General features: G+C 53.5%; 1 protein-coding gene across 1 annotated transcript in view; it reads left to right on the forward strand.

The window, feature by feature from the left end:
* LOC142470740 (intercellular adhesion molecule 1-like) overlaps positions 1-12,522 on the forward strand; it is a 39,879-nt gene that overhangs the window by 14,403 nt on the left and 12,954 nt on the right. The window contains exon 2 of the mRNA XM_075577420.1: positions 10,848-11,120. Coding sequence (XP_075433535.1) covers positions 10,848-11,120 — 273 coding nt within the window. The remainder of the gene's footprint in view (positions 1-10,847; positions 11,121-12,522) is intronic.

Below are 12,522 nucleotides of genomic sequence, written 5' to 3' on the forward strand. Positions count from 1 at the left end.
TTTGCTGTGACACACGTGCCCGAGTGAGCCCTTACGCACAGCGCTACTTAGCTAATATGGGCCTAAGTGACATTTTTTTTTTTTTTAAAGTGCTTTTCCCTCCTTAATTTGAGTCTCGCAGGATGCTTGCGGGGGGAGTCACAGTCACATATGACAAGGTCCACTCGTTAGTTAGATGTATTTCCTGTGAACAAGTATCATGCGTTGAAAGTGTGAAGAAAATACCGTTAAAATGTTCGTACATATTTCTACCAGCTGACTCATTGAACCTGCTTTGTGAAAATGAAGAAAAAGACATATGAATGTGCTCACTGGGGATCTTTTTATTTGCTATATGCAATACGGTGGCGGTTTCTTGTTGCCTTTTTCACCCACCATAACTTAAAACGTGATGGTATATATATATATATATATATATATATATATATGACCACTTCCAGTAGAAGGCTCAGCGTCGAAACGCGTAGGAGTGGGAGAGTTGGGCCGGATCCCCTGGTTTTCCCCCCTCTTGGGACACGTAACTATGCCTTCTGACATTGCTGCTATATGTGCCTTCTAAGACTTTCGTCGCGCTACGCACCATCTGATATTGTTATTCTCCCGAGCAGGTCCCAGTCCCCCCTCCCTGCACGGCTCGCTACGCGCTGTGACGCGTCAGCTGGCAGGGGGTGCGAGAGAATTGTAATCCCGAGCGGCGACGCGTCACGTGGTGTGGCTGTGAGCCAATGAGGAGGGGAGGCTTCAGGGAGCGGGGAGGCTTCAGGGAGCGGGGAGGAGAGGGTGGGGGGAAAGCAGCGATTTGAAATAAACTCTGCAGCACCAAGGGAGCCCCCCCTGCTCCCTCCCAGGGAGCCCCCCCTGCTCCCTCCCACAGGCTCTCTCCTCTTCGCCACGGGAGGTGTGTGTGTGTGACACACACCTGTAAGCATACTGAAGTGTGGGGCATCGCTGTTGCACGCGCTGCTCATGTACTGAGGGACAATGTCAGCCCCTGATGGGATTCTCTCCGCCCCTCTACTGTCCTGTCTGTGGGGTTGTAACCATTCACAAGTGCCCCTAAGTATTGGGTTGAAGGCCCCCCTAGCAGTGACGGGGTTAATTCGCCTGCCGAGCTGTGTGTCTGCAGTGTCAGCGATCCCCCTTCCGATCCCCCCCTCCCCCGTTCCGGCTCCCGCTCCCTACAGACTGCAGGTAGCGGTCAATTGCCTCTCAGCACGCTGCCTGCTTGCAGCGGGGACGTGCTGACTGAGGGAGGGGGGCCTTAGCCTAAACTCTTCCATCAATGCTTACAGGACTGTTTCTTGTGTTTATCACATCCCCTGCACACTCTGTGTCAGGATCCGGATTGAGTTTATATTATGCCTGCTACCTACATGTGACTGAGACCTGTATTAACTGTCATTGAGGTTTTTCTTATGTCATCTAATTTAGTGACTTTAGTTCATGAAGTGCATTTGGATGCAATATATCCAACTCGGGATACCAGCAAGGTGAAAGACCCTGTTTATTCAATACAGTATATGTGTGTGGGACATTTCCTTATATCCTGTTTGCTTTTTCACCGGAAGCGCTCTTTGTTTTTCTGTAAGGGAACGTCCAGGGATATTTATTATCTGTTCCCTGGCATTTCATGTAGTGCTTTAGAGTTGTAGTGTTTGGCACAGCAGCTATTATTTTGTCTTTGGCTTGCGTACAGGGGACCTATGTCGTGTTTTTAGATTCTCTGAACTTCTTTTTATTCTTTTTGTGACATTCAATAAATACATTTTGATATTGTATCGTGGTAAACCTGAGTGCTACTATTTGGGCTTCTTTTTCTCGCTATATATATATATATATATATATATATATATATATATATAAAAGCATATAGCAACTGTACATATTACTGTATGCTCATTTGCATGTCTTAGACAGGTCTGCAACCCTGTCTTTCACCATCATCGCCCAGCATACAGCGCTTCCACTGCAGCAAGGGATTCTGGGAAATGGCATGCAAATGAGCACACAGTGCCAACTTTTATCTCAAGCTCATATTACATGAGCAACCCTTAAGCCAATGCATGCTGCTTTAAACACAGCTTTTAAGCATAAGCTGGGGTGAGATGCAAAGCCAGTAAACCCACTCACAGACATGTTTCAACCTTGATGGGTATTATCAGTGTGAGGTTGGTTGCATCTCACCCAGCCTTTGCTTAAAAGCTGTGTTTAAAGCAGCATGCATTGGCCTAAGGGTTTCTCGTGTAATATGATCTTGAGCTAAAAGGTGGCACTGTGTGCTCATTTGCATGTCATTTCCCAGAATCCCTTGTTGCAGTGGAAGTGCTGTGTGCTGGGCGATAATGGTGAAAGACAGGGTTGCAGACCTGTCTAAGACATGCAAATGAGCATACAATAATATTTACAGTTGCTATATATATATATATATACTAGCTGAGAGACCCGGCGTTGCCCGGGATGTAAATGCGTAATAGGTAGTATTATTTATAAATTGTGGAACAATAGGTGAGTATTTGTTGTAAAGGTTGGATAATAATATTGAAAAGAAAGATGGAAGAAAATGTAATACGATGTTGTATAAAAATGGTTTATTGTAACCACACCACAGTACAATGTATATTTTGGTGCCATAAGTGATGTAAAAATGTGAGGCGTGTGTCCTGCTAGGGTGTGAGGTGGCGGGTGGCGCGTGGGTTGTGAGTGCTGTCTGCGAGTGGGGGTCCTGCTAGGGTGTGAGGCGGCGGGTGGTGCGTGGGTTGTGAGTGCTGTCTGTGAGTGTGGGTCCTGCTAGGGTGTGAGGCGGCGGGTGGCGCGTGGGTTGTGAGTGCTGTCTGTGAGTGGGGGTCCTGCTAGGGTGTGAGGCGGCGGGTGGCGCGTGGGTTGTGAGTGCTGTCTGTGAGTGGGGGTCCTGCTAGGGTGTGAGGCGGCGGGTGGCGCGTGGGTTGTGAGTGCTGTCTGTGCGTGGGGGTCCTGCTAGGGTGTGAGGCGGTGGGACAGTGATGTCGGTGCGTAGAGGCGGGAGGCAGCAGGTGTGTGTGGCGGCAGGTATGTGTCGAGTGTGGCGGGTGTTTGTTGAGTGCGTGCAGCGGCTGTGAGGCGGTGGGTGAAAGGCAGAGGCGGCCGGAGTAAGGGCGGGTGAAAGGCAGAGGCGGGGTGGGGAGGTGGTAAGGCGGGCAGGAAGGCGAAGGGCGGCGGGAAGGGGAGGAGGGGGTGGTGGAGGGGGGCAAGGGGTGGAGGAGGGGGGCAAGGGGTGGAGGAGGGGGGAAGGGTTAGAGGAGGGGGGAAGGGTTAGAGGAGTGGGGGGGGGGGAAGGGTTAGAGGAGCGGGGGGGGGAAGGGTTAGAGGAGCGGGGGGGGGGGAAGGGTTAGAGGAGGGGGGGAAGGGGTGGGAGGGGAGGGGGGTGGAGGGGAGGGGGGTGCAGGGGTGGAGGGGAGGGGAGGGGGGGGTGGAGGGGAGTGGAGGGGGGGTGGAGGGGAGCGGAGGGGGGGGGAAGGGGAGCGGAGGGGGGGGAAAGGGGAGCGGAGGGGGGGGGAAAGGGAGCGGAGGGGGGGGAAAGGGGAGCGGAGGGGGGGAAAGGGGAGCGGAGGGGGGGAAAGGGGAGCGGAGGGGGGGAAAGGGGAGCGGAGGGGGGGGAAAGGGGAGCGGAGGGGGGGAAAGGGGAGCGGAGGGGGGGGGGAAGGGGAGCGGAGGGGGGGGAAAGGGGAGCGGAGGGGGAAGGGGGGGGGGAGGCGGTGGGCAGGGGGGGGGAGGCGGTGGGAAGGGGTGGGGGGAGGCGGTGGGAAGGGGGTGGGGAGGCGGTGGGAAGGGGGTGGGGTGGCGGTGGGAAGGGAGGCGGTGGTAAGGGAGGCGGTGGGAAGGGGCGGTGGGAAGGGGGGGGGCGGTGGGAAGGGGGGGGGCAGTGGGAAGGGGCGGTGGGAAGGGGGGGCGGTGGGAAGGGGGGGGGCGGTGGGGGGGGGTGGCTTTAGGGGGGGAGGGCGGTGGGAAGGGGGGGGGCGGTGGGAAGGGGGGAGGGGAGGCGGTGGGAAGGGGGGGGGGAGGCGGTGGGAAGGGGGGGGGAGGCGGTGGGAAGGGGGGAGGGGAGGCGGTGGGAAGGGGGAGGGGAGGCGGTGGGAAGGGGGAGGGGAGGCGGTGGGAAGGGGGAGGGGAGGCGGTGGGAAGGGGGGAGGGGGGGCAGTGGACAGGAAGGGGGCAGTGGACAGGAAGGGGGGGCAGTGGACAGGAGGGGGGGCAGTGGACAGGAGGGGGATGCAGTGGACAGGAGGGGGGGGGCAGTGGACAGGAAGGGGGGGCAGTGGACAGGAGGGGGGGGCAGTGGACAGGAGGGGGGCAGTGGACAGGAGGGGGGGGCAGTGGACAAGAGGGGGGGGGCAGTGGACAGGAGGGGGGGGGCAGTGGACAGGAGGGGGGGGGCAGTGGACAGGAGGGGGGGGCAGTGGACAGTAGGGGGGGCAGTGGACAGGAGGGGGGGCAGTGGACAGGAGGGGGGGGGCAGTGGACAGTGGACAGGAGGGGGTGGACAGTGGACAGGAGGGGGGGGCAGTGGACAGTGGACAGGAGGGGGTGGACAGTGGACAGGAGGGGGGGGGCAGTGGACAGGAGGGGGGGGCAGTGGACAGGAGGGGGGGGGGCAGTGGACAGGAGAGGGGGGGCAGTGGACAGGAGAGGGGGGGCAGTGGAGAGGAGAGGGGGGGCAGTGGACAGGAGAGGGGGGGCAGTGGACAGGAGAGGGGGGGCAGTGGACAGGAGGGGGGGGGCTGTGGACAGGAGAGGGGGGCAGTGGACAGGAGAGGGGGGGCAGTGGACAGGAGAGGGGGGGCAGTGGACAGGAGGGGGGGGGCAGTGGACAGGAGAGGGGGGGCAGTGGACAGGAGGGGTGGGGCTGTGGACAGGAGGGGGGGGGCTGTGGACAGGAGGGGGGGGCTGTGGACAGGAGGGGGGGGCAGTGGACAGGAGGAGGGGGGGCAGTGGACAGGAGGGGGGGCAGTGGACAGGAGGGGGGGCAGTGGACAGGAGGGGGGGCAGTGGACAGGAGGGGGGGCAGTGTCACACACACACACACACACACACACACACGCGACACCTACCTGTACTTCCGGCCGCCGCCATCTTCTCACTCGGCGCCGCGAGGGAGGAAGGGGGTCCGCCATCTTACGCGCCGCGTGGCAGCCTGTTCCCCCGCCGGGGAGGGAGGTGAGTGTAGCGGGAGGGAGTGGTGTGTAGCGGGAGGGAGTGGTGTGTAGCGGGAGGGAGTGGTGAGTGGAGCGCGAGGGAATGGAGCGGGAGGGTGGTGAGTGGAGCGGGAGGGAGTGGAGCGGGAGGGAATGGAGCGCGAGGGAGGAAGGGGTCCGCCATCTTAGGCGCCGCGTGGCAGCCTGCCTGTTCCCCCGCCGGGGAGGGAATGGAGCGGGAGGGAGTGGTGTGTAGCGGGAGGGAGTGGTGTGTAGCGGGAGCTACACTGTGTGAGGTAGCGGGATAGGGGGAGGGACATTGGTGGCATGGTGTAGCGGGGTAGGGGGCCTCGCGGTCTGGTTGCGGTAGGGAGATGTGTGAGGTGCAGGAGATGTGAGGCGTGCTGTGCGGTTCGCGGGAGCTACACTGTGTGAGCTAGCGGGATAGGGGGAGGGACATTGGTGGCATGGTGTAGCGGGGTAGGGGGCCTTCCGGTCTGGTTGCGGTAGGGAGCTGTGTGAGGTGCAGGAGATGTGAGGCGTGCTGTGCGGTTCGCGGGAGCTACACTGTGTGAGCTAGCGGGATAGGGGGAGGGACATTGGTGGCATGGTGTAGCGGGGTAGGGGGCCTCGCGGTCTGGTTGCGGTAGGGAGCTGTGTGAGGTGCAGGAGATGAGGCGTGCTGTGCGGTTCGCGGGAGCTACACTGTGTGAGGTGGCGGGATAGGGGGAGGGACATCGTTGCCATGGTGTGTGAGTGGAGGCCGCGGCCTCGCTGTCCGGTTGCGGGAGGGAGATGTGTGGCGTGGAGGGGAGGGGGGGTTTGAAGAGGCAGTCTGCAGTGTTTGGTGTTGTGTGAATGTGTGTGTGTGCTGTGTTTGTGCGTTGTGTGTAGATTCTGTACCTGATTCGGCAGTCTGTGGTAGCAGACGTGAAGGTTTTGATAGCTGTGAAGCGTGGCCCCAGAGCAGGTTGAGGATTAGAGGATTAGGTGTTGCAAAAGCAAAGCGTTCCCAAAACTCAGTGAGGGGTGGGACAGTGTGGAAGTATTAGGGCAGTGGTTCCCAAACTTTTTCGGTTCAAGGCTCCCCAAGGCAATCAGAATTTTTTCAAGGCTCCCCAAGGCGATCAGGATTTTTACGCGGCGCCCAAAGTAAAAACAAAGGTGTACATACATACATAGGTGTACAAACATACCTAACAGTTGCAGTGCGCAGTTGGTGTCTCTCTCAGACACTCTCACTCTCTCTCACACACTCTAACTCTCTCTGACCTCACTCTCTCTCTCTCTGACCTCTCTCTGACCGCACTCTCTCTCCCTGACCTCACTCTCTCTCCTCACTCTCTCTCTCAGAACTCTCTCTCTCTGACCTCACACTCTCTCTCTCTGACCTCACACTCTCTCTCTCTGACCTCACACTCTCTCTCTCTCTGACCTCTGACCTCACATTCTCTCTGACCTCCCTCTCTCTCTCTCTCTCTGACCTCACACTCTCTCTCTCTCTGACCTCACACTCTCTCTGACCTCACATTCTCTCTGACCTCACATTCTCTCTGACCTCCCTCTCTCTCTGACCTCACAGTCTCTCTCTCTGACCTCACTCTCTCTCTCTCTGACCTCACTCTCTCTCTCTCTCTGACCTCACTCTCTCTCTCTCTGACCTCACTCTCTCTCTCTGACCTCACTCTCTCTCTCTCTCTCTGACCTCACTCTCTCTCTCTGACCTCACTCTCTCTCTCTCTCTCTCTGACCTCACTCTCTCTCTCTCTGACCTCACTCTCTCTCTCTCTGACCTCACTCTCTCTCTCTCTGACCTCACTCTCTCTCTCTCTCTCTCTGACCTCACTCTCTCTCTCTCTCTCTGACCTCACTCTCTCTCTCTCTGACTTCACTCTCTCTCTCTCTGACCTCACTCTCTCTCTCTCTGACCTCACTCTCTCTCTCTCTCTGACCTCACTCTCTCTCTCTCTCTGACCTCACTCTCTCTCTCTATCTCTCTCTCTCTGACCTCACTCTCTCTCTCTCTCTGACCTCACTCTCTCTCTGACCCCCCTCTCTCTCTCTCTCTCTGACCTCACTCTCTATGACCTCACTCTCTCTCTATGACCTCACTCTCTCTCTCTCTCTGACCTTACTCTCTCTCTCTCTCTGACCTCACTCTCTCTCTCTCTCTCTCTCTGACCTCACTCTCTCTCTCTCTCTCTCTCTCTGACCTCACTCTCTCTCTCAGACACACACAAATAAATACACACATAAATACACACACACACACACACAAATACACACACAAATACACACACACACAAATAAATACACACACACACACAAATAAATACACACAGATACACACACACTGATGCAGATACACACACACACACACAAATAAATACACACAGATACGGGGGGGGTGGGGGAGGGTATGGCTGAACGGCCCGGTCCCTGCACGGGGGAGGTCAGTGGTGCGGGGGCCTGTGCCACGTGGGGGGAGGGCCGGTGTGCTGCGGGGAGGGAGGGGGGGGGGGTGACGCTGCAGTGCTGCTGGGAGACATCTGTCTCCCGGTGCTGCTCCTCCAGCGTGAGCGCCGGGCCTCCCTCTCTCAGCGTAGGCAGCTCAGCGTCGCTGAGCCGGGCTGAACAGATGCACAAAGCCCCTGCATCTGTAATCAACGCGGCTATAGTTCCTCCGGCCTGGGACATAGTAAGCGCTTAGGTGCTGCTGCTCGCTCTTGCTTGCTGCCGCTCGCTCTACCAGGAGCTTTTTGCTGTCCTGGCAGAGGAGACAGCAAGCGCGCTTGGGAGGCGGGTATCACTGTGTGTGTTTGTCACTTGGTAGCTGTGTGTGTGTGTGTGTGTGTATATTATATAATATTTTAAACATTTAAAAAAAAAAGACATGTGAGAATAAATTATTAACATTGTGCAACTTTGATAAATATATTCACACACACACATCACACACATCACACACCACACACATCACACACATCACACACATCACACACATCACACACATCACACACATCACACACATCACACACATATATATATATATATATATATATATATATATATATATATATATATATATATACACACACACCACACATATATATATATATATATATATATATATATATATACACCACACACACACACACACACACACACACACACACACACACACACACACACACACACACACACACACCACACATATATACATATATACACACACACACCACACATATATACATATATACACACACACCCTGCAGCCCGTTTTTCACACACACACACACACACACACACACACACACACACACACACACACACACACACACACACACACACACACACACACACACACACACACACACACACACACACACACACACACACACACACACACACACACACACACACACACACACACACACACACACACACACACACTGCTGTCTGGTGGCTTTGTAGTTGCAATGCCGGGCACTGAAGTTGCAATGCCGGGCAGGCTGCAGTCCCATTGGATGGGAGCGGTCACGTGACCGCCCCTCTGCTTCCCCTCAGAGGTTTTTTTTTTTTTTTTTTAAATGAGCGAGCAGCCCTTGTTTCCCGCTGCTGGCGGCCCTGATCGCGGCGCCCCTCTAGCCAAGCCGCGGCGCCGCGCACAGTTTGGGATACACTGTATTAGGGCATTGGTGTAGGACGCAGGCCAATGAGAGGTGTGCGGGGGCGGGCATTGGACGCAGGCCAATGAGAGTCAGTGAGGGGTGGGACGCAGGCCAATGAGAGGTGTGCGGGGGCGGGCATTGGACGCAGGCCAATGAGAGTCAGTGAGGGGTGGGACGCAGGCCAATGAGAGGTGTGCGGGGGCGGGCATTGGACGCAGGCCAATGAGAGTCAGTGAGGGGTGGGACGCAGGCCAATGAGAGGTGTGCGGGGGCGGGCATTGGACGCAGGCCAATGAGAGTCAGTGAGGGGTGGGACAGTGTGGCATTGGTGTTGGACGTAGGCCAATGAGAGGTGTGCGGGGGCGGGCATGGCCTGAGCCGGAGTGACAGGGCCAAGGTCCAATGCGATTGACCCTTGGGACGCAGACATACAGTGATTTCACAAATATATAGTAGATATAAATATATATATATATATATATATATATATATATATATATATATATATATATATATAGCAACTGTAAATATATATATTGTATGTATATCTATATATAGCAAATGGAAATATTACTGTATGTCATTTGCATGTCTTTGACAGGTCTGCAACCCCGCCTTTCACCTAAAGTATATGAAATCATTTAACCCATTAAACACGTCCCTGTCATTAGGTCACTTTGCTCCTACGTGGGACTGACCCTTTAACCCATTAAACACGTCCCTGTCATTAGGTCACTTTGCCCTTATGTGGTACTAACGCTTTAACCCATTACACACGTCCCTGTCATTAGGTCACTTTGCCCCTACGTGGGACTGATACTTTAACCCATTAAACACGTCCCTGTCATTAGGTCACTTTGCTCCTACGTGGGACTGATACTTTAACCCATTAAACACGTTCCTGTCATTAGGTCACTTTGCGGCAGATCCTTAAAGCTCTGTTAAATAGTGTGACGTTATCGAAATAGGTCATTACATATAAAAGAAACAACAGTGGTGAGGGCCCTCATTAGTATATGACTAACGAGGCGGGAGTCAGCTAACTGTAACTCTAAGGCTGGGGCCATAGATGGGGTAGCAGGGCTGAGGCGCGCTGACGCTGAGGCTCGCCTGCTGAAATCTGCGCGATTTCATGCCCATGCAGGCGAGCCAGCGGGCGCGATCGGAGGTGGGGGGAGACTGAGGGAGGCGGGGCAGTGACGTCGCTGGGCCAATCACCCGCGACGCACTGATGTCAACGTCACGGCGCCGACGTCACGGCGCCGTGATGTTGACGCTGATCCACGCTGATTGGATGTTTTCAGCCGACAGCGCTCTGAAAAACAGCTTGGCTGTTGGCTGAAAAATCCAGCACCTCAGCACGCCTGCGGACGCTCGCGTGAGCCCCCTCTCAAGGCATTCTCATTGAGGATGCAGGGGCTCAGCGCGGAGCGTCCGCACGGCTCAGCGCGGCCTGTCCTTCTATGGACTCGGCCTTAGGCATTGTAGAAAGCCAGAGTGGGCCACTTCAGCACCCTAGACAAGGCCCCAAAATGTTCTGCAACCCAGTGTTCGGTGCTGGAAACACCTAACGCCAGGTATAGCCAGGACCTACATAAGCATTGCGTTAAATCGACATTAACGTTAACGCCAGGCCTGAGCTGTGCGTTAGTGAACCTTGAAGATACCCATCAGCTAGGGTGACCATATTTTTCCCCATGACAAATTTTGCGCATGCGTAATGGGCGCTTGCCTGCCGCTCATGGGTACGCGTGGCCGGCAAGCGCTAATTGTGCCGGCGTGTCCCGAAAGCGCCAATCGCACTTGTGTGGTCGGAAAATACTAAAAAAAAATGGGACAGTTTATTAAACAAACAGCAAAAAAAAAACGGGTCTGTCCCGGCTAAATCGGGACGTCTGGTCACCCTACCATTGGCACCTAATGAGACGTTGGCTTCAGTCAATAACGGAAGTGCCCCGCTGAGGCTTAACGTCCTTTCACACTCGTCCTTCCTTCTGTTTCATTTCAGGAGCAGCACGGGAGCCGTGCGCAGTGAGAGCCGTGAGTAACGTCATGTACGCGCGGCGCGGGGAGCTCGTCCTGTTAAACTGCACTACTTCCTGCACCGAATTTCTAGTTTTCCACTGGGAAACAGGGCTGCTGAAGTCGGACCCTAACCGTGGGGAAGGCTGGTTGTCCACCAAGGTCAATGTCACCACAGACAATTCCACAGCCCAGTGTTTAATGAAGGTAGACGGTAGCCGTGACCTGCTCGGGGACGCGGTCACAGTCACGGCGTACGGTACGTTATTTACTTTGTATTTTAAACCGTTCACTGCCAGACCAGCTTATTATACATCTCTGTCTGTTCTTACATCGCTCTGCCTGTTATTATATCTCTCTGTCTGTTATTATATCGCTCTGCGTGTAATTATATCGCTCTGCGTGTAATTAAATCGCTCTGCGTGTTATTATATCGCTCTGCGTGTAATTATATCGCTCTGCGTGTAATTAAATCGCTCTGCCTGTTATTATATCGCTCTGCGTGTTATTATATCACTCTGCATGTTATTACATCGCTCTGCCTGTTATTATATCTCTCTGCCTGTTATTATATCGCTCTGCCTGTTATTATATCTCTCTGCGTGTTATTATATCTCTCTGTCTGTTCTTACATCGCTCTGCCTGTTATTATATCTCTCTGCCTGTTATTATATCTCTCTGTCTGTTCTTACATCGCTCTGCCTGTTATTATATCGCTCTGTCTGTTATTACATCGCTCTGCCTGTTATTATATCTCTCTGCATGTTATTACATTGCTCTGCATGTTATTATATCGCTCTGCCTGTTATTATATCGCTCTGCATGTTATTATATCGCTCTGTCTGTTATTATATCTCTCTGCATGTTATTACATCGCTCTGCCTGTTATTATATCGCTCTGCATGTTATTACAGTATATCGCTCTGCATGTTATTATATATCTCTGTCTGTTATTATATCTCTCTGCCTGTTATTATATCGCTCTGCATGTTATTATATATCTCTGTCTGTTATTATATCTCTCTGCATGTTATTACATCGCTCTGCCTGTTATTACATCGCTCTGCCTGTTATTATATCTCTCTGCCTGTTATTATATCGCTCTGCCTGTTATTATATCTCTCTGCCTGTTATTATATCGCTCTGCCTGTTATTATATCGCTCTGCCTGTTATTATATCGCTCTGCCTGTTATTATATCGCTCTGCGTGTTATTATATCTCTCTGCCTGTTATTATATCTCTCTGCCTGTTATTATATCGCTCTGCCTGTTATTATATCTCTCTGCCTGTTATTATATCGCTCTGCCTGTTATTATATCTCTCTGCCTGTTATTATATCGCTCTGCATGTTATTATATATCTCTGTCTGTTATTATATCTCTCTGCCTGTTATTATATCGCTCTGCATGTTATTATATATCTCTGTCTGTTATTATATCTCTCTGCCTGTTATTATATCGCTCTGCATGTTATTATATATCTCTGTCTGTTATTATATCTCTCTGCATGTTATTACATCGCTCTGCGTGTAATTATATCGCTCTGCGTGTAATTAAATCGCTCTGCCTGTTATTATATCGCTCTGCGTGTTATTATATCACTCTGCATGTTATTACATCGCTCTGCCTGTTATTATATCTCTCTGCCTGTTATTATATCG

This window comes from Ascaphus truei, chromosome 20, assembly GCF_040206685.1.
Source record: "Ascaphus truei isolate aAscTru1 chromosome 20, aAscTru1.hap1, whole genome shotgun sequence".
In the NCBI taxonomy this organism is placed as follows: Eukaryota; Metazoa; Chordata; class Amphibia; order Anura; family Ascaphidae; genus Ascaphus; species Ascaphus truei.